Below are 26,317 nucleotides of genomic sequence, written 5' to 3'. Positions count from 1 at the left end.
CAAAACAAGGAATTCAGACAAAAGCATCGCTGTTCCACTTTATATAGACCACAACTGAATGAGTAAAATGTAAAACAGTAAAATTTATTACCGTCATACTTAAGTTTTAAGACCTAAATTCAAAGCCGCGGGGTAAAAGCAATTTTCCTTTCTTTTGGAAGCAATGTTCTTGGCGAACCTCTCCCCGACCATGCTGGGGGACGGCAAAGATGCACGACAGTAGGCCGACAACGCAAACATAAACATCCTCAACATTCACTTGTTTCGGTCATTCGTGGCAGAAAAGATGTCAAACTGGAGGAATGTGGCGGGAATGTACGAAGACGGACAAAGCCTGTGCTTTGATTCAAGGTCCGACCTCGGATTTCTTTTCCATGAGGTGGCTGCAGCGTTCTTCAACTGTACTGTGCTCTAATGAAAAGTCTCATTTGTTCTCAAGGAGCAATCAAATGTCCGCCAGAACCTCCACAAGTCCTTCGCATGACCTGCGAGATTGCAGGGTGAACGTCCAAAGTGAGTGCCACAAGGCACTGCAGGCTGGAAAATCAGGCGGACGGAGGAAAAAGACAAAACGGCCATGTGGGAAAATATTTGTGGTGAAGCTGACGGAATTGACAAGAATCACAGTCACTTTGTACAAGGTGAAGCTTCAGCAACTCACTGGCTAGACAAGATGTCGCCTACTGACTTATAATAACAACGGCAACAATGTAAAGTTAGACCAGCATAGGAAGATTCAACACTGTAAAAAAACAAAGTTTGTACTTTTTTTAATCCTAACACAATCATTTAAGTTGGAAAAACTTGAAGGTATAAATTACTGACATTTATTGCAACAATTAGAACAACAAAGCAAGCAAGCTGTTTGCTCCAAAATAATTTGCTTAGTTGTTTTGTTGCCTTGAAATTTTGAGTTGACCTGACTTTTTTTTTTTTTTTTTACAGTGCAGGGCAGGCAGTGCATGAAGAAATGTTTCCACTTTATTTAGTTTGTGTGTAAGTGCAAGCTAATTTATACATCAGCAACATCTAGAGGACTGAAATAGAAATTCTTCAATTTATAACGGAGCATCTAAAAATTCCCAAAACTTGGGCTCCTTCAGTTGCCCTTCACATTGTCATTTATTGCATTTTTTTAAAAAATAAAATTTGCTTGTGACTTGTATACATCAAATACATGTATTGCTGTCATAATAAAATGCCGTGCCACAGTGAAGCGTCGCTTTCAAAAATGAAGTCGTCACATATTGAAAACAGAGTGAGAAGACAGAAAGCTGCTCAGAAGCTACATTCCCCATACAAGAAGCAAATACCTGTTGCTTTGTTATAAATTGATTTGGTTCTTTACCAAACACTTAAATAAACCAATCAACCAACCAACCACTGCACTTAAATCAAACTGGATTGTGAGTATTAAAAAAAAAAAAAATCACGATCATCCCCACAGCATTATTGCACGAAGCACTGTATTATTACATCTTCCTGTTAATCAATATTAATGACCGTATTCAATTTTATTTGACTTTGCCAAATGTCTTGTGCTTAATGTTTTTCCCAAATGGAAGCACTTCAAGATAATCTCAGCCGTTTAATAACAAATATTTGGTCAGCCTCACGTGGTCCCGTAATAACAAAAACGTTTTTTTTTTTTTTTTTTTTAAATGCTTGCTTTGTAAATTTTAAAGTGTCACAGAGAGATTGTAAACAGGTCACAATGTGACCACTGATAAAATTTGTACTTCTGGTTGGTCAAAGAACTTTACGATGAAGAAAAGGCAGCAAAAAAGAAGTGTGCCATTTGTCGGAATTGAGCTGTAAAAACAATAAATCCATTTTCGCTCATGTCGATTCTTTTTCCCCATCGTGACATGCGTAAACTTTGTATGAACACTTTTTTTTTGAACCGCCAGCGCACACAGCATCAATTAATCTCTGTTACGTATATGCCACAAGTGTTCCAGAGAGAAAGCAATGATAAAGAGTTCCACATCCTCTCATTTGGCCCCAAATTGTCCAGTCGAGTGCTTGCTTGTTGTCCCGTTAAAGGAAGAGTTCAAGTGACCAGTAAGCCACAAAAAAAAAGTTGATCCAGAAGAAGAGAGACACTTGCTTTGGGTACCTGACTTTCAGTAGACATATCAGCAAATGGCAGCACGTGTCAGTGGTGAAAGAAAGGCAGAATGAGCTGAAGGACAAGAAGGACCTCCATGCAGGGCTGCACAAAATGTGCCCGTCCACACTCCGAAGTGTTTTCCTGCAAAGAACAAAATAGATGACTCCACCTTTTAATAAGGTTTTCCATAAATGATATTTCTACTCACTAAGGCACTGAAGTCAAGGCAGGTTGTCGGACCTCTCCGATATCGTGCGTTGCTCAGTACCTCGCAAGGATTCTCCTCCTGGACTGAGGGTTGTTAATTGAGGAGGCTACTGCTAATTTTAATGTGTGTGTGTTTGTATGAGTGAGAAAGGATACACTCCGTCTTGATTTGGCTCAGCCTCTCTATCTCACAGGAGCTGCAGGGGAGCGTCTCAGCAACCACAAAGAGGAGGTTGGTGTTTTCTATCCGCTTGGCGTGGAACAACCTGAGACATCCCGAGAAAGCGAGAGAAGGACTTAGATGCAGCATGTGTACGTTGCGGCGGGCGAGGTGAAATAAAAAAAACATACCGAGAGCAGTTGCCGCAATCCTGCAGTACGTTGTACGAGTTGGTGGTGTTGGTGAAGAAGAACTGGCTTTGGATGGTCACACAGCTGCTTGTCTTTATCTCAAAGGCTTCTGTGAAGATGTCATCTGGAAATAAAAGACATTTTGCAAAATGGGCTTTCATTGGTGTGGCGTTTTTCTATTTCCAAGTATTTCCAAGTGCTGCCTCCTTATTCTCTTATACACTCAAAAAAATAGCAGATAGTGGCCTTATTTTTTTAGGTATCGGGTTTTCGTGGAGGCTGCCGATACCAGACACTGATACTTAAAGAAAAAAGATCTGACATGGTTTGTTGTGATCTGTTTTTATACATGCAAAACATTGGAACACGCACCTTGTTGAAGCCAGCTGATGTGTGCCAATCCGTAAAGTAGCTGCTGGATCAAAGACCTGAAGAAGAAAAGATCACATTACACCTTGTTAAAAAGTAAAAAAAAAAAAAAAGAAAGCCCCCAATAAAAATAGATGAGAGTCAGACAGACGCTAAGAGACAGCTGACTCTTTTGCAGTGTCATGCATTGAAGTTTTGAGACAGTTGAGATTGCTGGAAAGGGCAAGCCGTTGACGTGTTAGCTGATGTGACCTTGGAGACAATACGGAAAATGGCAACCAGCACTCAAGGTGGTCTTGAGCCAGATTCCCCTCCCAGCTGAGAGTGTGTTGAACTTAGGCATTAAGGGATTTCAGCGACATACATACATAAATAAATCTCACCAGGCCACTGTGGACGTCCACCAAGCCAAGCTGAGGATGTCGGCGATGGAAGGCTGCAGAAAGCATCAAGTGATTAAGTGGGCTGCTTGGACGCATCCTCAGCACAGACAACGAACGCTTCCAATAACAAACATGTCACACATATGCTATCCATAAAATATTATTTCAAACAGGCTAAACCTAGCTCCTCCCTGACACAAAAAGTCATGTACTTTGGTGGTACTTTCAGATTTAGATAGAGCTTTGGTGACATCTTGTGGCATCTTGGTGGTTTACATCAAGTGCACAAAAAAAGTGACTAGATCAGTTTTTCTTCGGGAGGAAATTCCTTCAGGAAAAAAGCAGAAGACTTCGTCTTACCACAAAGAAGCGTCTAGGTGCCGCCCCAGTGTGGCTGCTGCTGACCGGCTCGCATGCTGTCTGGAAGTGAAAAGTCTGTCGGCGGTTGAAGATAGAATTGTTGTAAAGCGCGTGCATCAAGTATGGATCCACCTCTCCAAAAAATAGTCCGATCTGTGAAAAAGAAAAAAAAAAAAAAAAAAACAAGGCCATGAGCTGACATGGTTCTATGTCAACAACAGCCGCCCTTATTAAGAGTGCTGCTAATCCATTTTGATTTTTGATTTGAATTTTACACGAAGGGACTGACCTTTTTCCAGTGATCTCTTTGATTAGACATAACCAGGAAGCCACCATCATCAATGAGATAGCAAAGGAGATCCTGCAGGCAACACAGATTTTATTGTCATGATGTAATGACAACATATCGGCTCATCAGATTCTTTATTCTGTGGCTTACGTCAGTGTTGACCTCACAATCCATCTCACAACTCCTGGATGGTCCGCACTGTGTGACAAAATGAGACCATCAGATAATGATAATAAGTTCATAACATTTGAGTTGTTGTACCTTGTGTGAGCCTTGGCGGCTGTCTGACACATTACTGGCCAGGATCTTGAACTTGTCTACCCACGCTTCCAGGTCCAGCTTGACTCCCACCACTAAAAGTCACAACAAGCCAGAGAGGTCAAAGCGGGGCAACAGCTTTTTGAGAAACAAATGTCTTTTTTTCTTTACCTGCAGGTTTGAGAAGTTTTCCTCCCAAATTAACTTCCACAGCTGAACTAACCAGAATTCCAACTGTACCATTTTCTGGTCCTAACATGTCATCTAAAGCTGTTCAGAAACAAAAAACACAGATTTACAAAAAGAAGTTATGAGTCTAAATTATTAAATTAAATTATTATTATTAAATTATTATTTTGTCCGTTAGGGGGCAGTAGTACCAAAGATAATCAGATAGCTGAGTCATTTGCTTTTGAATACATATTCTGTCACAAAAATCTACATTAAAAAAATCTTTAAATGCTCTCACAGTCTCTTGCCGGCGCTCGAAACATGTAACCTTTGTTGTCAAGGCTCCTTCTGTAGTAGTTTGAATTGAAAGGTTCCGGGTCCTCGTCCCATAACTCTGCGGCTCTTTATACAAAAGAAAAAGAAGCATTTATTCATTTCAAATGTGAGATGAGAATTTCTTTACGTATTATTCAAAATTAAATTTGTTGAACTCACAAGTTGGGGAACACTCGCGTTATGCCTCCATCAGTGGACGCAAAGACGGCCAAGAAGCCGTACCTGGAGGACAGCATCAAGATTACTCAACAAGTTCCTCATCTTGTCTCACACTCTGTTTAGCGTGCACTCACGAAGCCAGATCCTTGTTCTTCCACACGCGTGACGCTAGCTGCCCAATAATCCTAGAGTCCAATATCAGGTTGTGTATGAGTCCTTGGTCACCTTGAAATTGGAAAGAAAAATATTTTAACATGGCCCTTTAACAGTGACGGATGACAAATTGTGCAACATACACTCATCTGATTCAGGAGAAATATCCAGCATGAGGGAGAGAAAATTTTGCAAAAATTCGGTGTTGTTGTTGGCGAGCTCCAGACGCTTGCAGTATTCTCTGCGTGAAGGACAGAATATGTTAGCATTTCTTATTTAAAGCTAAAAGGAAAAAAAAAAGAAAAATGTCACCTTGGAGCAAGAAAGACGTGTCCTGAAGATTCAAAGGAGCTCGGCAATAACGACTGCATATCTGCGCCGTGCAAACGGTGTTATTTTTTTATCTCTGTATAAAATTCTTTGACGGTGTTGCCTTCGGGTACTTACACTGAAGTTGAAGCATCACATCGCTGAGGTCTGCCTGGATGTAGTATTCGTTGTAGTGAGGCAGTACCAGCCCCAGACTTCAGGTGGTGTGGAGGAGAAGACACACCAGGGCCAAAATTTAATTGTTATGATGTGAAGTTCAAAAAATGAGAGCTCACCTGTAATCTGTCCCATTGACAGGAGTCCAAGTGTAACCTCTGTACACCTCATCAATGTATTGCTATAATAAAACAACATGCATGTTATTTCCTGTAGGCTTAAATGTAATCAAAAGCACTTTTTGAAATTCAGTCAAACTGGAGAATTTCAACGTTTGTGTGGCTACTGAAGTGTGTGATGGGTTTATAACTCAAATAAACGGGTTATTTTTAGACTAGACATGACAGAGATTTTACTTGCCTCATCAACTGACTTGATAAGAGTTTTGATCTGCATGTCCCCCGGTCGTCCATCAATCATCTGTCGCCGGATCTAGAGCAGAAAAACGGCAAAACGTGACGAGGCTTGTCACCTAGGCCGTCATGAAATGCAAACAAAATGCTTGGGTCGATTCGCGGCCAACCGTGATGCTCGCTGGCGCGGTTATAACTTCAAACACGAGTCGGACGAGGGCAAAGGGCATAGAAAGCTTTTTTGGTGTACTAAGTTTGCGCACCTCCTCTTTATTGCTGTCCTCTACTTCTGCATCCAAAAAGTCCAGTGTTACGGGTTCTGGGAGATGCACCAGCTAGAAGACATAAAAAAAAATCTGTGTGTTACTTAACTGTTGAATATTAAATAGCGTGTCTGCAAAATCATTTTCTGGGTTCTACATCACCTTGGGCAGCAGATTGGGATGAAGCAGAAGATATCCATTTGGGTCAATTGCAAAGATGTAACCATTGGCTCCGAGCTGATGAGGAAACAAGAACGTTAAATCCGGTAAAATTTAAAAAAAAGAGAAAAAAATGAAATGAAAATAAAACGTCATACACTGTACTGTGGCGTCAGGCGCTTGATCTCATCCAGATGCACGTCGACTCCCATCACACCTAAAATCAGTTGGTTCTGAAAGTGCAAGCGGGATCAATCACATTTGGCACAAAACCTTTCAATAAAAAAAAATATACTGATTTTCTTTCTGCTATGTGTGCATATAAAAAGAATAAATACATGTGTCATTGCTATAATTTTATTACCTGTAGTTTTCCATCCATGGTGCGATTAAATACTGGCAAAGTCCCGGTTACCACCATCCCAAGACCCTGCGCAGGCCATAAGACAAAGGTCAGATAATATTTAGATTATAATAAGTACAACTTAACTGTGTATTTAAAAGTTACTCAAAACTGTTTTCATGTCGTTAAACTAGCAAAAAAACAGTGTGAGAGAATATAGTTGAAAAAATTAGACACGCCATCTTGTGTAACAGTTCTCAATGACAGTGTCAATCAAAACCAGCTTCTTCTTTTTTTTTATAGGGCTTGTATTAGATCTCTAATGCAATAAAGACACCAGTGAGTGGGATTCATTCAACCTCACCAAGGCATCCTGGTAAACATTGGTCCACTGGACCTGCTTGGCCTCGTCACCTGCGAGAACCATGGGACGTCCCAACACATCCAGATACTCCTGACGGACCACAAAAAAAAAATTCAGCTGTAACTTTGGAACACACTTGACTCTTAGACGTAAATGTGTGTGTGTTTGAGTGTCATAAGCCGGGGGAACCACCTGCGTGTTAATCCTTATGGCACAGAGGGAACGGATCTCAAAATAGTACCCTGGTGACAAAACGGAAAAATACGTGATGCTTTGGGCAATCGCATTTAACCCAACCAACATGAAAAGCCAACAGTGACACTCACCTTTATTTGTGCATGCGATCCACTGTAAGGGTGTGACATCATAGTTATGTTGGCCCACGGAAAAGGTGAAAACTCGAACCTTTACGTGAATAAGACGTAATTCAGCACTGGAAACTCAAGTGTGATGGAGAAACAATGAGGAGGAGCCACCGACCGTTTTGTTGGGCCAGTTGTACTGCATGAAAACATCTTGAGCTCGGTCTTCTCCTCCATCCGTGAAAAGCATGATGATTTTATTGCAGTTGGCCCGTGGCACGTTTGTTTTCTGAAAAAAAAATATTTACACCAACTTGTTAGAAGATAAAAAGTATAAATATGGATTTTTTTTTATTTGTTCTATTCAATGTATGTCTATATATGTCACTTGCATTTAAGAGCTGATTGAAGGCGAAATGAAATCCAGACTTGTAGTCAGTGGTGCCTTTGGCCTGCATCTGCTGCACGGCTTCTTTAAAGATCTTCTTGTTGCGCACGTTGGCCTGGACCAGATGTTTGAAGCAAGGAACCACTGCCTCGGCTTTTTCACTGAACTAAAACACGGCAGCGCAGTTGACATCAATGCTCAAAAGATAATAAGAGCGCCTGTAATGATGATGATGATGAACAGACACCGACCCGGGCCACGTTGACGTAATCATCATCAGACAAAGTGTCCAGCATCTCCATCACGGATGCCTTGATCAGCTTAAGTGTGAGTCCACTGACACTGCCGCTCCTGGAAGAAAAAGAACACGATGGCTAACTTGACTATAAAGTCTGCTAGCTTAATGGTTCCACGTAATAGGGGGAAAAAAAGCATAAACAAGCTAACAAATAGCATTTTATTATTTTATTAAAAGCAGTATATACACAAATGGTGCAGCAACACATGCAAACAGACAATCAGTCCCAGGCTTATATCATTTATTCTATATATAGTCAATTAGAGTGGTTGTGTGTACAGCCGCCATGAATTAATCATGATATACAGTTTAATTATTTATTACCATATACTTTTATAAATTATAATATTATAGAGTGTAATGTCCCTTTTAAATCACTTATTACAAAAATACTTTGAGGGGGAATGAATTAATGCATTTCTATTGATTTCAATGAGCAAATATGATTTGAGTCATCACGGAATGAATTAATCTCAAGGATACGGTTTTTAGAAGAGTATGCAAAACTTACACATCGACAAGAATGACCATGTCTTTAGGGGAGGAAGCACCCTGGATGTACCTGTGGCAGAAGAGAAGAAAGCATAAACCTTCCCCAAATGTATTGAAAGTCGGAGGTGATTTACCAGGGTCTCCTTCTGACATCATACAGGTCAATTTTATCAGGAGCTTTCCATGGGGTGGCTGCAAACAGCAAAAATCAAAACAGAAAGTTTGAATGTCTGCCTTCAATTCACACAGGTGACATCATGAAATCTACCAGGGTAGTAGCGCGTCACCCCGGTGGCGCTGCCAAACGCTTGCCACAGTAGTGACGGATCCTCCCGACTGTTCTCCATGAACACTTTCTCCAGCGCTTGCGTCCAGTTGAGCTCATTGAGAATGACCGGAGCTGATGGGAAAGACACATTTTGGAATAGAAGCCATACGGAAACCTAACCTCCAAAATGTGAACTCCACTTGCCTCCTTTATAAATGTCTGTGGGAATCTGAACAGCCGTGTAGGAGTAGTTGACATTGTTTTTGAAATTGGGGTCGTACACGAACTCCAATTTGATGTGGGAAGGATTGTCCACTTCACTCTCTCCATCCATGGAATACTGTGATAATATATATTTTTTTAAATTATTTGCTTGAACTAATGAAAATGTTGTTCCAGCAATGCCTAGTAGCTTGCTTTTGTTAGTACTGCTCAGTTGTATTTAACTTTCAAATGCAACACATTTGAATTTAATATAGAGGAGTTTTTAGCAGTTGTTTATAAATAAATAAAGTAGAAAACTACGTACATGATCAAGCTCTGCCTTAGAGTCATAATAGGCCATGTCCAGCTCCTGGTGACACACATGTGTATTCATATTTTTTGTAAAGCACTTTCATTTTTTTCATAATTTTCAGACCAATATTTGTACAAGTATCGCAGAGTTCTCGCCGATACCGATACCAAGTACCGATCCCGCTAGCACTTGACAGCACAATTTCAATCAACACCATCACAATTAAATGTAAACAAAGACCTTTCTGCGTTCCTAAATGAATCCTTTTTAACTTGTGTGGGGTTTTTTTTTGCCTTCAGTATCATTGGCTGGTATCAGCATCTTTTACAAAAACTCGATACCTGGAAACAAGGCTTGAATTGTATTTTGTATCAGTACTCGCCCGTCCCTATATTTAAATAACCAGATAAAAATAAATCATTATGAGGAGTGATAAAAGCCTTGACAACAAAGTGTTTCAAATCAGTGAGCTTAATGCTGCACATGATGAATCAGACTCAGGCAAAGTATTGCCATCTGTTAGTGTCATTTTTTTTTTCCTGAGCCCTACCATACTTTAGAATAAGCATGGCATCTTCTCAGAGGCTGATATGTTCCTATTTTCAGACCACATTTGAGCTCTGAAGATTTTTTTTTTTTTTCTGAGCCTTTTAGCAGCAGCAGTGCGTGAACCATCAGAGAGTGTCAGTCACACATAAAAAAGATAGTGTACATGAATAGATACTGGAAAAAATGATCTATATCGAAAGTTGCTTGCAGGCAAAGGGAGCTGAATTGAATAAGAACAATTCCAAGTCAAAGAAGAAAGTTCGTTTGCAACCTTCATTGTGCTCAAGCACAAAATATAGAACACGAATAGAAAAACGATGAACTAATGATGACGTTTGTCTTTGTTTACTAACAAATGTACATCCTGTTTTACATTCAACTTTACCTTGATGCCATCCTGCCAGGTATGCTCGAGCTGGAGCCGTTCAGCCTCAGCGGCCAACCTCTACGGAAACACACAGAAATGATGATGAATTAGATGAGCACCAAAATGAGAAATACAATTAAAATCTTAAATTTAAAGTAGCAAAATCCTCAATTTTATTTATTTTTATTTTTTAATGTGTCAGGAGGATTTTCTTTGGGGGGGGACTTTTAGATATTATAATTTTGTATTATAATTTTATAATATTTTATATTAGAATTTATAAAAGTCAGTGACTTACTTCGAGAGCTTTGCGCTTCTTCGCCAGAAGTTTCTCGATATCCGAAGCCGCCTTCTCCACGATCTTTCGAGGTTGATTCTTCACCAGACTAAAGCTTCTTCTTTCTTCATTGTATATCTACAAAGCATTTTGGCAAGGTAGGATTATCAACAACGCTGGCACATACTATATTCTATTATTCATAAATACATCAAGTTTAATATTGAAGCTTGAGGATTTGCACCACAAAGCTTCTTTATAGTTTAAATTCACAAGACACAGGGGGGAAGTTGCTCTTTTTCATCTTGTCTCTTCACACACTTTCTTTGAAGCAATTGTCACAGAGGAATCACATTCCTGCAGATTCTATTTCGGATTGTTATTCAGACATCACGTTTAACCATTTAACTCTGCTACCTCGTTAAAACAATGTGAGTATATACTGACGAGGAGCTCGCCACTGCCACCTACTGTAGCGGATGAGCAATTATACTTTACTTGAAATAAATTCTCTTCCTGTTGGCACAAAACAGAAGCAGTTTCACACGTAGCTACGATACGGCCTGCTGACGATAAAAATAAATTTGACAGCCCTGATTGTCTGCGTAATGCAGTATAGGAATTTTGCACAGCAATTGTTTGGAAAACCTCCTCGTGATCATTGTCTGCAGCAGTGTGAGCATGAAGGAATGATTGTGGTCCAATTGCATCTTCCATCCAGGCTTTGGTGCAGGCTGACCATCTGCTCGCTGTGACACAAACAGAGAGGGCATGTGCCCACGCTCACACACACATCTTCCCCGAGCTCATCTCGCCCTCTCTCGCTTCCGCTGATCCGCGCTCCACGTTGCCAGGACGGCAGCCTCTTCCAGCCCGGTTGTCACCACAATGACACCAACGATCATATCACACGGATTCAGGAAGAAAATCCGGGTTTAGTCGTGCGGCGTAGTAATCAAAGAAAGAAATCATGTGAGCGTTGAAAATTGAAATTTCATGGTTGCGAATTTGGCTTGTCCTTCTGCAATGCTTTTTTGAGAAGATGGTCCCATAAGCACATGAGATGGAGAGTCAGGAGGTATTCATGAATCAGTGCCTGTTTTTGTTTTTTTATTTAGGATTTTCTGTCTCATTGCATAAAATGAGAATCAAGATGAATGCTCCCCTTGTGATCAAGTCAACAAGATCTAGAGAACTGGATTTTATCTGTTCTAAAACAGTTAAGGGCAAACTAGACACGGCCCGCTCTGTTCTTTAATCTGGCCTACCAAGCATTTTCATGAGTCCAATAAAATTACAGTTTTTTTTTTTTTTTTTAACAAATTCATCCAAAGGTTCTTAAATCAAAAAATTTTTATATCATCGCTATGCAGTAGTTTTTGCGTCAGCCCGGAATTCTTCCTCATACTTTGGTCTACGCAAAATTTATACAATATTGCATTTTTAAAACGTTTCAAGCTTTTACAAAGGTTTGCCTGCAAAAGTACAGTGCAACATTATTATATTAATGGATGTTTATGGCTCTGCTAGGAAAGAGACTAAAAGCTTGCTGTCATGATATTGCACATGTGATTTGCACTTTTTTTTGCAAATTGCTTGGTGCACGTCTTGTGGGCTTAATGTATCCTGAATGAGCTGAATTAATATAAAAAATAAAAAAAAAAGAGAGCTCAAGGATGACACTCACCCCTTTCAGCTGCTGAGCTCCACTGATGTGCTGAAAGACTCTGTCAATCTCCAGCTCGATGCGTCTCGCCCAGTGCATTATCCTGCAGATAAACATCACAGCCAGCCTGATTGTAGTTTCCGCTCTATGCTTATAACTCTATTACTTGCACGTGCAGAAAAGACTTTCATACACACTGGACTGGTCGACTGATATATGAACTCACGTGGAAGAGGGAATTGTAATATAAATAAAGATGTATTTTTTGAGGTGTCACATTTCAAGCAGTTTTGCAGATTTACCCCAATTTATTCAGAAAGTTCTCACTTGACCAGAAAAATGCAAATTTGAAATACAAGCTCCACCAGTAATAGTGGACATCTGATCACATTTTGTCACTCCTTTTGGTTGCATTTTTTTTGCAGGAGCAGCGTGTTGTGATAAGTTGAGAAGTGGCTGTGAGAGAACAGCAAGTCGACTCCATGTGATCATGGAGACCTGCCAAAATGAGCCAGAGTTAAAAAAGACAAATGTTTATATAAGACATTATTTAACAAATGAGCATCCAAGAGCAAGCGTGCCTCCAAAATTAGACACGCTTATCAAAATATCTCTTGACTTGAATATCAACAAGCCCCCGCAAGTGTCAGGTAGGATATTTTTGAAATCCAACTTTGGGTGAAATTTGAAGAAAAACGGCTTATGATCACAAAATAGAATTAAATCACCAGAGGAAAAAAAAAAACAGGATGGTCAGGATGCCTGATTGTTCTTTTTTTTTTTAAGAATACATCAAAAAGGAAAAAAAAATCACACGCTCAATGGCAGCTGTTTGAACACAAAGTTGATAATACAGGACAAATGGCACCATTATACTTATTTCTCCTTCCTCACAGTCATGAACGTTCTGTTCTGTGCTCCAGTGTGGTGTTTATATGTTCTTCCCGTGCATGCGTGGGTTTTCTCTGGACGCTCATCCTCCCACGTTCTAAAAACATGCATGTTTGCTTATTCAAAATTGATGTGAATGTGAGTGAATGGCAATTTGTCTGTCTATGTCAATTTTTCCAAATCTGAATCAGAACATTCCCACTATAAAAAATAATTTGGAACTAAAATAAAACACAACAATTCAACATGACCTTACAAAAAAATGTCATTATGATATTTTTACAAAGTAGCTGTAAAGGTTTGAAAAGTGTGGGTGGAGCTACTGTTTATCAGGAAGTGGCGAAATAATCAAGGGAGGGGGGGGGTCCCAAAAAGAGCGACTAATGCTCATGTAATCATGAATAAATAAAAGCATAGTTACTGATGAGAGCAGCTGCTTCAGCGTTAGAGGAATACACGATGAAGTGCAAAGTCAGTGCTCGATTGCCAGATATTGATGAACTAACCACTGTCTAATGATTCATTAATTAAGTAAATCTCTACTCTCATGTAGCGTTATCCTCCACTGAATTGTTCTCCATTCTGCACTGTAAGTTATATAAAGATCAATTTCTGTCCCTTTGGGTGTCATTTTTCACTATGGCTAATTACTGGACTCCATTTGTACTTCTTGCAGTTTTTCCAAGGTTCACCTATGTCTTCAGGCTGTAAATGTGTCAGGCTACAAAAGAAGAATCAGTCGCTGTAGTATGAGTCACTCTGGAAATACTTCAGAGTCTGTAAAGTGAATATAAGCCCAAACATGTGCAGAGTGAGAACGACGTAGCACTCCGTCATAGGTAGTCATAAGAAAAACTATTTATAAAGTAAGCAATCGTTTTTTTCAGGTCACAGTTCGAGCATCTGATATTTGACAATCATTCAAATTTGGCAGAGTTGTTAAACAACACTCATCGCTGTGGTGTGTCATAGTTACGAGACATTATTTTCATTTTACAGGGATTTGCTTACACTGCTAAGTGATTAACAAGTGTTAAGAAATTATTGGAAAAATTGAACGAAATTTTTGACAGAGCATATATGATGCCCCCCACCAAAAATAAACTATAAATTTAAAGCTGTAAAGATGTCTGACTGTTTATAAGACAATCTATCACAACAGGAGGATTTTACAAGGATGACTAATCCTCTGTGCTGCAGTATCTATTCTTAATTACAAAGGGATGTTGTGGGCCACTCTGCTTCATCAAGCCAACATGCAAGGAGAGATCAGGGCTAGAGGGCCATCTGAGCTATATTTCCAAGCACTCAGCATATAAAAAAAAATTTGCACTCATGAGGTAGAAGAGGAATGAGAAGTGCACCTATTTGAAATAATTCAATTGATCATGAAATCAACACACTCCGGGGCTCCAAAGCTAGAATTACAAACATGCCCTTGCTGTCCAATTGAGACAGGTCAGGAGATGAGTGGACCATCTGGATTTTCTCCCTCAGAAGAGCCTGATTGCAGACCACTAGAAGAGGGGGGGGGGGGGGGGTTAATGCTCAAGTTGAGGACCAGCTGTACTGGACCAGCGAGAGGTAAAAGGTTAAAAGTTTAAAGCACAGCATCGGTGTGAAGAAGGAAGGAAAATGCTCACATTGCTTACATACTTGAGGAACACACACATATTTACAGAGGTCGCATTTAAGAGCTATTAGGAGCCCGCATGTTTTGGGGGGGTCTTACTGTTGTAAAGGGGTACAGATAAATATGAAAGGCTACTAGTCTGGTACACACTTCTAAAATTTGCTCAAATTGCATTGTATTGACATTTCTATATTTACACTAATGGAAGTTTCATTCAAAGGCAATTGCAAGAAAAAAGTTGGATGTAGATCGCAGGTACATGTAAGTGGCACAGTAATGACACAAAGAAATCTAGAAGTTTTTCATAGAGCTATTTTGAGAACGGGCCAGCAGGCAACTCAAGTGGGCCTTTGGGGGCTTGTAAGTTCCTCATGGGCACCATGTTAGTGATGGCCGGCCGTAAACCAACAAGCAGAAAGAAGATAAAGTGCATTTTCTTTAACGTCTGACAACAGCGTATATCCCGATTCTGTTTCTGCTCATCCTGACGAGGACAAGTGCAACAAATATTTTTGTTCTTCTCTAACAAAAATGATGTTAAAAAAAAAATAAAAAAAATAACAGTCTCGCTCATAGACGCATTCACACAATTTTCATGGGCGGGTCACATTCCACCACTTTAACTTCAGTACACACACAAAAAAAAACCTCAGAAATAGCAACCACAGCTCTTCAACCTGGCCAAATCCAATTTGCAAACCAATCTGCTGGGTCAAAATATAACCAACAGATACGGATAAACAAAAACACCAACAAGTCCAATAATGGAAAAACAATTGTCTTGTATTTTGCCTCTCACATTGAATGACATAAGCTTGAAATGTGAATATAATGTTTGTAAGCACAAGTGATGGAAATGCATATAAAGTGCTTATAATCGAATGTTTCAAATGCAAGACCAGTCTCACACACTTCGGCACATGCACACGCACGCACGCACACACACACTGCTGTAATCAACAGAACACATTACATAACATCCTTAGGCTTGTGTTTTGTGCCAAGGAGGCGGACAAGCCCCAAAGTTGCTCCACGGCTTACGTGTACTGCTGTGGGAAGGTGAGCCCATCGGAACCAGGCCACGCCGCGCTGCCGAGCATCAAGATGATCTGCAGAGATACCAAGCGGACGTCGCTGAAGCACCACCCGCCCCTCGCCATCTTCCATTCAAATGAGCTGGGCGACGCTTGGATGAATGGATGCGAGCGAGAATGAAAAGGAAAAGAGCAAGGAAGGAAGGAAGGAAGGACGAGGGGAGATAGTCCGAGCTGACCAGTGTCCGGCTCAATTTGCGGGCGAGTTCATCTTCGCGTCTTCAAGAGTGGACGCGGGGGAGGAGGAAGCCTTTGGCCATGAAGGCATCACGGGCGATGGGAGATGCACTACAGTAGAATGCAGCTGCCAAGACACTGCAGAGTCTTTGCTCCCGCTCACACATACATACACACACACACACACACGCTGCCTCCTCCTTCTTTTCCTCCAAAACACGCATACACACACACGCACCAGCCGGCGCGTCCACGACACCCTCGCTCCTCACTGGACGGACGAGAGAGCGCGTTCACGTTCACCAGGCAACAGCGAAGCATCAAGTTGAGGCTTTATTTATAACTACAGGGCCACGTGGGGTTTGCATAAATTGAGCTTCTTTTTTTTCTTCTTTTTTTACCCCCATGGGTGAGCTGCAACGAGGAGCATCTGGCTGCCAGAAGTCAGTGAATGCAACACAAGTTTCAATTGTGATTACCACTGTCAAACGGGGGGGAAAAAAAGTGAACAATATTATTGTTGTTTTTCCAGTGCGGGGCTGTCAAGGTCCACCAGAGCTTTCTGTTATCCTGAACACTGACAGGAAATGCCTGACTTCACATTGCATTTCATCATGAATTTTCTCTTGAAATAAGCATATTTATAAGGCTCGACAGTGTTCATGAATATAGATTAGACAGCGGCAATGGCTGGCCTGACGGAGGTTCAGGCTGCATGATTATTAGGCCTATAGAGGGAAATATTGCGATGCAGAGGCTGGGATCTCGCTAACCGTGCAGAATCAGCACAAACAGAGCGTGGAAATCAGCCTGCAAGACCTCAGGATGATGTACATAACACTGGAGTATTTGCCAGACGTTTGCTTCTTTTGTGTGAGTAAAGGAAATTAAGGGGGATAAATGCAACATGCTAAAGTTTACATACAATTTACATGGGGCTTACACTTTCTATCTGAGGGAGGCAAGAGGAAGAATATTAATATGACATTTTCTGCATCATTGGTTATAGTCTTCCAATGTGTTAGTGGTACAAAAGAAATAGTAGCTGTGATGTAGCATTGTTATAGTGATGCATGCACAGCAGCACAGTTTCGCGTCTAGCTTATCGAAACTGCTGGCAGCCTTTATTATAAATTACGTTGAATTCATGTATGGGAGTTCACAGTTGGAAAAATCCAATATTTAATATTTATGTGCTACTTATTATTATTCCTGCATAGGCCTGTGGACAGTTGAATGCAGTGACTGCATGACATTTCATAGAGTTGTTGTTTGTGCTGTGGCATGGCACAGCGGGCCATCACAGTGGAACGAAATGCCACTCAGTTGGAAGACTTACAGTACAATAAAGAAGAGACTATATGAGTTAAAGTCAACACACCTCACTTCGTTTTTATATCATATTTTTCTAACTCTTTTATCCTAATATATTATTTTTTTCATCCTGACATACAGGCGCAAAAATACCTGTTGGCTATGCTCACGGAAAAAATTAGGGTGAAATACAACAAAAAATGTGTATTATTTTAATTTAAGGATTATTATTGGAACTTTCCTTTGTCCGTTTTTTTAAGTTTACAGTGCATTAATTTTTGTATGAAGCACTACTAAATTCTCCCAAGTACAAAGCTGAGGTGTTGACCTGACATAACCCCTGAGGCTCTCCTGAGATGACTCATGGTGGAAAAGGTGGGTGAACCCTCTATTGATTTTAAATGAAAGGCAAACACATTCAATTATTGTGAGAATTCATGAACATGATCTCTATCGTCAGATAGATGGATATCCTTAAAGGTCATTTGTGCATGTTTGTTTTTTTAGAAGTGCGTATGAACTGTTGGCCATTTGCTTCTCAGTTTCAAACAGGTTGGTGACCTTATTTTTATGTATTTGAGTTCAGCTTTAAGTCGCGTCCCCGATGGCTCCCCCGTGTGCTAATACAGCTGTCATGTCCTGGGGAGAGCCAAGACTAATTACTGACTGCGCAGCCTTCCTGCCAGTTTCCCTTGGAGAGACAAACGCGGTTAATTGGACGAGCTCACCAAAGGGAGCTGAACTGTGAAAATGAACTTGTGCGTCATGTAAACAGCACTGCAGATAAAACAAGTGGCGATGACATCACCAAAAAGGGTCTTGCAGCTACTAGTATCATTCATTATTATAAATAAAATAATTCAATCATTTCTGTTTAATTAACTCTGCAATTATTGAATACATTAAAGAAAAACGTTGAATACCTATGATTTTTTTCCCATTAAAAATGTACAATGTATAATCAATCAATAAGATTATTAATAATGGATCCATTTTCTTTAAGCAATTTTTGGGACAAAATGGTTGCAACAAATTATACTCAACCTAGCAGAGGATCGCACAAATAAAAAAAAAAAAAAGGGTTTAAACGATGACGTACTTTACATGACATTTGCTATGAATATCAGCGATTTATTAAAGCAGATGGCTGGCTGGAGGTTAAACATTGATGCTGCAGGTCGGTGGGAAACTCGCTCTAAGTTCATGTCAGCGTGAAAAATAAAAAATGAAAATTTGCCCATGGAATCAGATATATTTATTAAATAAAATACTAGTGGTGGAAAGTTGATTCAGTAAGTGTTTTTCAATTATCTGTCATTTATCTCGACATCTGTGCCAAATGAGTTTAAAACAGTCAGACAAACAAATTGCCATAGCGGATGCATCTTTTAAGTTAAGCACATTAACTGTGAGAATGAATTGAAAAAACTATAAACCTGAGATCGAATAAAGCAATCAAGATTGCCAAGGCTTGATTTGTGGTCTATGTGATCATTCTTTGGTTATCCTTAGGCCTCATTTGGAGAGGCGGGTACATTGGCAAGAGCTGGGATGAGCTTTTTGTACACGTCGATACCTTTCAGGAAGACGCGTTCGTTCAGAAATTCGTTGTGGTCGTGCAGCAGAATGGGCGTGTGGTTCATTGGGGAGAAGCCAATGGCAGGAATCCCGACCTTAAAGACATAAAACGGGATCAGCAAAAAAATAAATGATAAAGAACAGTCATAGGGATAGGGTGACTAAATACTCACAGCTCGGATAAAGCGGCTGTCTGTAGCAGCGGGAAATATCTCCTTCTGAATAGTCCAATCCCTGCAGCGTGCCATTTTCAACACATGATGCCTTGGGTCAAACTTTACCGAGCGCATTTTTGTTGTTATGAGGTTGCCTAAATACATTGCCACCTAATCCAGACAAATGAAATATATGAATTTCTGTGTGTGGTTTCCAGGATCAATGATAAGATAAAAGGTCTTACGCAATGGGGAGCCTTAAGTCATTAAATTCCTGTGGTGCACCTTTAAATGTGCTGATCTTGCGGGAAATTAACATGAGTAATTTACAGAAATAAAACTTGTGTGTGTAAAAAAGGTTTGTCAGGTGGGGGTGAACATGAAACTCACATTTCTTTGCAGGCTTGACTAAAAGCACTCCACCAGGGGTCACTTTCACCTGTGGACGTAATGTTCTGGTCCATGTGTTTCTGCACAAAACAACGGCAGTCAATTGAGCTGTCATGCAGCAGAAGCCACAGCAGTAATGAATCTGAGGGCTCACCTGAGCAAAGTCATACGTGATACCATCGCCTGCTTCTTTACACCACCCCTGGATCACTTTCTCAAACTCCTGATGTGATTTAAAAAAAATTACCATGTTACAATCACAGACCTCTACCAGCATATGAAAAAAACATTTACCTGTAGATTTACTGTTGGTGGAATTCTCAGGTCAAAGCTGACATCTATTTCAGCTGGAATGACATTATAGGCCACACCCCCTTTCACCATGGTCATATTAACTGAGGTGACGTCACCGAGCGTGAAACACTGGCTGGTGTTTAGCCTGGAATTGATGAGAGATGAGAACGATACGCTTAAAAAAAATAGCATTTTGTACAATTCAAATACAGTGGTGTCTACCACCAGGGGGCAGACAAGAATCAAAATAATCACTAAAAAAAAAAATCCTCCACTCTTGCCTATGTTTCTCTTTCTCTCTGAAAGCCAGGAAAGAGTTGATGATGCAGCGCTGTAAAAGAGATACAAATAGTCAGCATTGCGCACGTCTGTTTCAAGAAACGTCAATACAAAATTCAAGACACTCACAAGCTTCTCAGCCGCCGTGTTTTCCACAAACCTCGAACCGTGACCGGGATTACCAGGACAGTGGATGGTAATCCCTGGAAAGAGGATGACGCACTGTTTTGATTTAACTTGGGCACCTTAAAACTATTCATTTTTTATTGTAAGGTTGAATTTTGTACTCACACCAGGGATTCCTTTCTCCATAAAAGACGGTGAAAGCATTACCGGGGTTGGCCAGACCTACAGAGCAGATATGGAGTAGAAACTATACTAAAGCATCATCTACTAAAGAACCAACAGAACTGAAACAAGCACTTCCTTTGGGTATCAGAACTGCTCATCTAATGACTGAAATCCATCCAAATCATCTAGGTCACATCATATCATATTTTCAAATTGGCTTACAATAAAATCTGTGGATAGCAATAACAGAGAGATAATGGAAACGAGTGGGAGGCCACCGCTAAAAGTGACAACCATTTGTTTTAATGATTATTACGTCACTTCAATTTAAATCGTCGTGTGACAAATGCATTCAGCTTCGCGGTATATTGAAATTGGTTAGGCAGCTTAAGGCGTGTTTTAATTGTCTCCTACAATACGAATTTCATACCGTTGTTTAATCAAGTATTTCTATTGTGTTAAAAATACAAAATGGGGTCACAGTGAGTTGCTTAATACACATTTTGTTTATACATAAGCATCTCAATCAGTAACATCTCACTGGGATAAAATTCAAAATTTGCAACTCGGGTAGATAAAAGCATGCGTCAAGATGAAATGTCATTCCAGGAGAAATACAGCAGCACGTGGCGCCATGATGAAATTCAGCACCGTGGTGACACATTAACCTAGTTATCTTCAAATAAGTAACTGAGCACTCTCAGAGGGGTGAAGCTTGGGGTTGGTGTTAACTCGCCGTGTTATCCATTTACCTTCATCTAGGGCAAAGCCGATGTTTAATTTCTGGAACTCGGGATGCTTCACAAATGTTTCCATGCCTTTCTCACCACCAACCTCTTCATCTGCATGACAAAAATAAATACACATCAAAATAGGAAAGGAGATCTAATAAATGAAATCCAATAAAAGTAGAATACTTACCAGGAACAAACATTAAGTGCACAGTCCGCGCAAATTTCTGCCCCTCCGCCTTCAGCTGTCTCACAGCCTGAATGTACCTGCGCAGACGCAAACAGGAAGTCTGCAAAACGGTTGACAAGAACTAGAAGAAGAATATGATTTCTCTGTCATGTGTGGGAAGAGTTGTCCAGGATTTGGTTTTATACCCACTGAATTGACACACATTTCATGTCCTGCGAGCCGCGGCCGTAAATGTTGCCGTCTGCATCTTTGAAAGCACTGAAAGCATCGTATTTCCAATGCTCCTGGAGAAGAGAATGACAAATCGCGATGTGAATTTGTCTAGAAACAGTCATGAGCTTTCAAATAGATTTTCTATAGCGCTTGACCTGGAAAACAGGAACGACATCTGTGTGGGAATTCAATAAAATTGATTTCAAGTTGGGGTTTGTCCCTTGCCAGGTCAAGATGGACACAACTTTGCCTGGACAAACCTGCCAAGAGAAACAAAGCCTGCTCAAAACATTTATTCGAAGGAATTATGATTGACAATCGAGGGGGAAATTACAAATAATTTATTAATTGGTAGATTCTATATGAACTTTAGCTGTCGATAAGTATCACGTCTGGCAGCTGAGACGCTCGCAAACTTGAGAAAGATCACAAAATCTCACCTCTATCTTCTTAATGGGCAATCCGAGTTCCCCTGCGATTCGATCCAGAAACCTCAGCGCACTATCTATGAGAAGAACAATTTATTTAAAGACAAACATCTACATTAAAATGTACATTGAACGCCAATATTGACAATTTTGTTAATTTCCAGTTAGGGGCGCACAAACCTTTTGCGCCAGCTGTTTGACATTTCCTCCATGTCAACTAAAACAAGTTGAAAACTCACCATAGTCTGGTTCTGGATGGACCGTCCTGAGGCGGAGGTACTCTCTGAAGAGACTAACAGAAGGTTCTTCGCCCTCGGGACATATTTGTCTACCTGCTACCCCTGGTCCGTCTTTGTCAGGTAGCATGTTGACGTCTTCTGATAACACAGACGAACAACGTGGAAGGTAACGGGCCGGTTGGTTCGAGCTAACTCTGCTAGCAGTGTATTTGATAAGCTGACGAGCGACAATCTTAAATTGACATCCCGATTGGTTTATGTTGTTTGCAAGTAAACACAAGTACATACCAGACTGTCTCGCTTGTTAGTTGACTACCGGGCGCCTAACCAGGAAAGAGACGTGTTAAGACACAAGCACGCAGCTAGATTTGCTTCACCTTTCATTTCAGCTGTACGGTAAAGGTAGTCGGAAAACACATTTCAAAATAAAAGGTAGATTGATTAAACACTAGTCAGACGTCTTGCGATCAATGATTAATTTTGAAAAACATTTATGTGTAAGATATTTTGAATTAATTAGCACCCCGCCGCCCATAAAAATAATGGACTGTTAATGTTCGAACTGTGCACAATGTGTCACACGGGCTTATAAATTTGCTTTTATTTTGAAATCATCCCAAGATCCTGCAAACGTTTTACCGTAATACATGGTTCTGATGTACCAAACACTATGAGAGTCTTTCGTATAACTTGCATAACACACAAAACTAGTTTTGTAACAAGTCTTTTTTTTTTGGGACATGTTTGTAACAAGCAAAACTTGTATATCCACTGTATTGTCACACATCTTAGGTCCTGTGAATCTAGGGTCATAAATGATGCCCTCTGCATCTCTGAAAGCAATTAAGTTTATTTCCTATGCTACCGGTGAAGAAACATAAAATTTGTTTTCTGCAAGCTCGGCACCCGTCGTAAAACTATTTCATCATACTGTAATGCTCAATAACATGCATAAAAAAAATCGGAGTTTCTAAGTTCGTGTAGGTGTAACTTAAAAAGCAACTTATTTAGGTATCCTAAAAATAACTGTCCACACTGGCTGCAAATACTGTATATTAAATTTTATTTTATTATCAGAAACATGTTTTTCAACATGAACTTCCTTGCATTTTCCATTGTCGAGAGCATTTGTTTTGCTTTGTTTTACATTTGCACACATCTGGAATGTCTAAAATGAAGAGTGACCACTAGCTTTTCCCAGAGCACATGCATTTGCCCCGGCTACATTTTGCACAATTTACAGCAGTAATTTCTCTTGTCACCTACAAAAATGGCAACACTGATGCAAACTCAATCCTTTTATATTTTTTTTGGGCATGCAAAGAGAAATGTCACGCAACTGTACAAGTGGGGGCTTATTGCACAAATTGTTTCATGATGAAAATGAATAAATTATATATAGTCAGAAATCTGAGCTTTCTTTGCTTCTGTTTTATCCACATCATATAGCTTCTTCCTCTTGCAACAATAACGACTTTTTTGTAATCCTATTTTGCCAAAGCAAGCTCATGCCAGGCCAAGTCAAGTACCTCCTCATGTTTTCCCGTCCATCTTTGCTGCAGCACATCTCACTTCAATTTTCCGAGAAATTCGATCAGCCCTTGGTGAAAGTCTCTCGGTTTGTCCATGTAGCACGCGTGGCGAGCTTCATCCAGCTTGAGCACAGTGTGATGAGGAAGTTGGGCAAGGTTTTTATGAGACTGGGCGCCCAGATTAGTGTCAAGGGCCCCGAACACAATCAGGGTAGGTGTCTGGAGAGTACATTACAAAGTCAAAATATGTCAAAAACTATTATCTATATTACGGCAGAATATCGAATGAGATCCCATTAGATTATTGTGTTGCTCACCTGGATATTCTGATACTGTTGTGGCGTGTAACTTCGAGTACCGACAGGCGCTATGGGAACAAAGCCTCGCAGCTGTCCGCTGTTCTTCATGAGGAATGGGATGGAGTAATGGCCGCTCATGGAAGGACTCACAAGCACCGCCGCCCTCACACCCAGTGACTCCATGAACCTGGAGAGCAGGTCCACTCGACTTTGATCGGTCTTGAGGGTCTCAGAGTCGGGCGATTTACCATAACCTGACAAAAAGGTATTAAAGATTACAGACATACAGGTAGGATTTATAAGTGAAATTGAGTGTGAGCATTGTCGTCTTATTTTAAACCACAAGAGGGCGCACTGCAAATTGCTGAGCCAATATGTTTATAGTCATACCACTGTTAAGTTACTGCTCGGGTATGACTGTACAATAATAGTGATAATTACACACATTAAAAAGATTGCTGCAATGCTGTTTTACTGGAATTAGTGGTGTCGGTGACAACTCAACTGAATTCAGCATGGACAAAACAATTATCTCTCAACACTTGACGATTGTATTATTACTAGGGTTGAGTAAGCCAGCCTTATTTCAAAGTACATGCAACCTTTTACCCAACTAGTAACTAAAAATTAGAAAAGAGAATAGAAATATGCCATTATTTTTTATTTCAATTGTTATAATCTTAAGGAAAATTAGTATCTATATTGGGATATGCAGGTCTTTAAAATTATCAGACAGTTTTGAGGGAAGATGTTATGCATCACGAGTGGTATCTGTACTTAGTATCGGTGACTACTCAAGAATTGAGTGCTTGTACTGGTTTCAGTCAGAAAAAAGTGGTGTCAAACATCCCTAATTATTTCTGTACCTGGCAGGTCCATGGCTAAAGCCTGATATCCATTAGTAGCAAGAAGGGCCATGGTACCAAGTTCTTCCCATGTTTTTGATGTGAAGGCCTGGCCATGCAAAAGTACCACTTGTAACCTGCAATCAGAAATGACACTGTATCTCTCATCTGGGACTCCACCTGACTTTAATAATTCAAGTTTAGATGATTTAAAGAACCGTTGCTAGATGTTAAGTCAGCTGTGCTATCGTGAGCTCACCTGGGCAGTATCTGTCGTCCAGCTCCGTCGATGGGCAAAGCTTCACGGAAAAAGAGTGGCGGGTCCCCAGGCAGATGTCCTGTGCGAACCGACACGTTGACGTTGGGAAGTGGCGGTGGGGATGTGGCCAAGAGCCCGAGTCTTTGTGCGTTGAGGGATGGCTCCATGTTGCCTTGACGTATGGAGGGCAGTAGCAGGTACAGTAATAAGGTGGCCAACAACACCATGCCCAGGATCACCATACGATTGCGCAGGAACATCATTTTAGAGTGTGAACGACCTGGAAAGTGGTGGGAATTGCATACAGATATGTCTTATTCATATCAAATGTACAAAACGTGTCATAACTCCAAAACAAATATATGAATTGGGAAGGAAATGAATGCTGTTACCTATGACATATTTAGGACAATGCTAACATCCAGGAATTACTGGCAATTATTTCTGACCACAGAAACCAATTCCGATATAAAAATAAATGTATGTTCTTTTTAAAATACTATCAATAGATATGGTTGTAGTTTGCACTATAACCGCATCTACTGGTTAAGAGGCAAAATAGTAAGTCCCAAAATGATGCAGTGTATTTCGACACCACTGAAGAATACAATAATGATAATCATATTGTTAAATACCTCAAAAAGGCAGCTAACGTTACATCAGCTAAGTATGCTATGCGTCTCAATGGGATGTTGAAGATTAATTAGTAGAACCTCAATCAAACATACCGAAACACAGGAAGACACTGCAGGACACTCATTGACGAAAAAACAATGTTGTCTTCTTTGCCGTCATGTCTCCCGAATCAAACTTGTCGGGTGAATTTAAGCTGTTTTTAGTCCGGAGTATTGACGTTGGTTAGCAATGTGAAGACCTCTAAATAAGCATTAATGCCAGCTAGCCGATATTCGACGTGAGCTTCGTAATGTACGTGCGTATTAGTTTTTTTTGTAAAAGAACGATGAAAACCATTTGTGTTAATTGCTGTCATATACACACGATGACGAACGTAAAATTGCTCTATATTAAATATATTCTGTGGTGTTTGAAAAATGTTCTTTAACGCTGTTTCTGGACGAACTATATTACGTGCTGCACATAACAACCGGTTGAGTGAGCACGTCATTTCCTGTAGATATTGCACAAACGTGTAAAATAAAAGAAAATTAAATGGTTGGGGAAAAAATTATTTTGTTCAGAAAATAATATACGCAGAAGTACGCAGAGTTAAGAAAGGAATACTG

At 40.2% G+C, this 26,317-nt stretch overlaps 3 protein-coding genes across 7 annotated transcripts; all 3 read right to left on the bottom strand.

Annotated features, from left to right (window-relative positions):
• Positions 1–63: 63 nt before the first annotated feature.
• On the bottom strand, positions 64–16,307 carry LOC119122517 (voltage-dependent calcium channel subunit alpha-2/delta-2-like). Its single transcript, XM_037250803.1, has 38 exons — positions 15,807–16,307; positions 12,263–12,344; positions 10,597–10,713; positions 10,317–10,376; positions 9,395–9,439; positions 9,070–9,205; positions 8,866–8,997; positions 8,732–8,789; positions 8,617–8,667; positions 8,059–8,158; positions 7,812–7,973; positions 7,598–7,708; positions 7,444–7,522; positions 7,310–7,359; positions 7,118–7,207; positions 6,775–6,840; positions 6,569–6,643; positions 6,414–6,488; positions 6,252–6,323; positions 5,996–6,067; positions 5,755–5,816; positions 5,597–5,673; positions 5,462–5,522; positions 5,293–5,390; positions 5,131–5,221; positions 4,997–5,059; positions 4,800–4,903; positions 4,502–4,600; positions 4,334–4,425; positions 4,223–4,270; positions 4,073–4,144; positions 3,784–3,936; positions 3,424–3,476; positions 3,044–3,099; positions 2,672–2,795; positions 2,477–2,586; positions 2,322–2,404; positions 64–2,254 (listed from the first exon to the last, which is right to left on the bottom strand). Exons 1-38 carry the CDS (start codon positions 15,923–15,925, stop codon positions 2,159–2,161), a joined length of 3,294 nt encoding a protein of 1,097 aa, XP_037106698.1. The 5' UTR covers positions 15,926–16,307; the 3' UTR covers positions 64–2,158.
• A 2,279-nt stretch (positions 16,308–18,586) lies between these two features.
• LOC119122523 (aminoacylase-1A-like) lies at positions 18,587–22,558 on the bottom strand. Of its 5 annotated transcripts, none has more exons than XM_037250814.1 (15): positions 22,427–22,558; positions 22,139–22,276; positions 21,912–21,976; positions 21,627–21,731; positions 21,448–21,542; positions 21,259–21,335; positions 21,090–21,179; positions 20,338–20,394; positions 20,176–20,249; positions 20,049–20,098; positions 19,768–19,912; positions 19,628–19,696; positions 19,474–19,553; positions 19,102–19,162; positions 18,587–19,023 (listed from the first exon to the last, which is right to left on the bottom strand). In XM_037250814.1, exons 2-15 carry the CDS (start codon positions 22,263–22,265, stop codon positions 18,859–18,861), a joined length of 1,260 nt encoding a protein of 419 aa, XP_037106709.1. In that variant the 5' UTR covers positions 22,266–22,276; positions 22,427–22,558; the 3' UTR covers positions 18,587–18,858. The 5 variants fall into 5 exon arrangements, with proteins under 5 accessions (XP_037106709.1, XP_037106712.1, XP_037106710.1 ...); XM_037250817.1 differs by having other exon boundaries at positions 22,139–22,273; positions 22,427–22,527; XM_037250815.1 differs by having other exon boundaries at positions 22,371–22,518.
• A 620-nt stretch (positions 22,559–23,178) lies between these two features.
• Positions 23,179–26,164, bottom strand: abhd14a (abhydrolase domain containing 14A). Its single transcript, XM_037250828.1, has 5 exons — positions 25,802–26,164; positions 25,074–25,353; positions 24,836–24,951; positions 23,988–24,223; positions 23,179–23,889 (listed from the first exon to the last, which is right to left on the bottom strand). The coding sequence occupies exons 2-5, from the start codon at positions 25,334–25,336 to the stop codon at positions 23,707–23,709; spliced, it is 798 nt and encodes a 265-aa protein (XP_037106723.1). The 5' UTR covers positions 25,337–25,353; positions 25,802–26,164; the 3' UTR covers positions 23,179–23,706.
• Between the last annotated feature and the right edge of the window lie 153 nt (positions 26,165–26,317).

Source organism: Syngnathus acus, chromosome 5 (genome assembly GCF_901709675.1).
Source record: "Syngnathus acus chromosome 5, fSynAcu1.2, whole genome shotgun sequence".
NCBI classification, from domain to species: Eukaryota; Metazoa; Chordata; class Actinopteri; order Syngnathiformes; family Syngnathidae; genus Syngnathus; species Syngnathus acus.
This window is presented reverse-complemented; position numbering and strand designations above follow the sequence as displayed.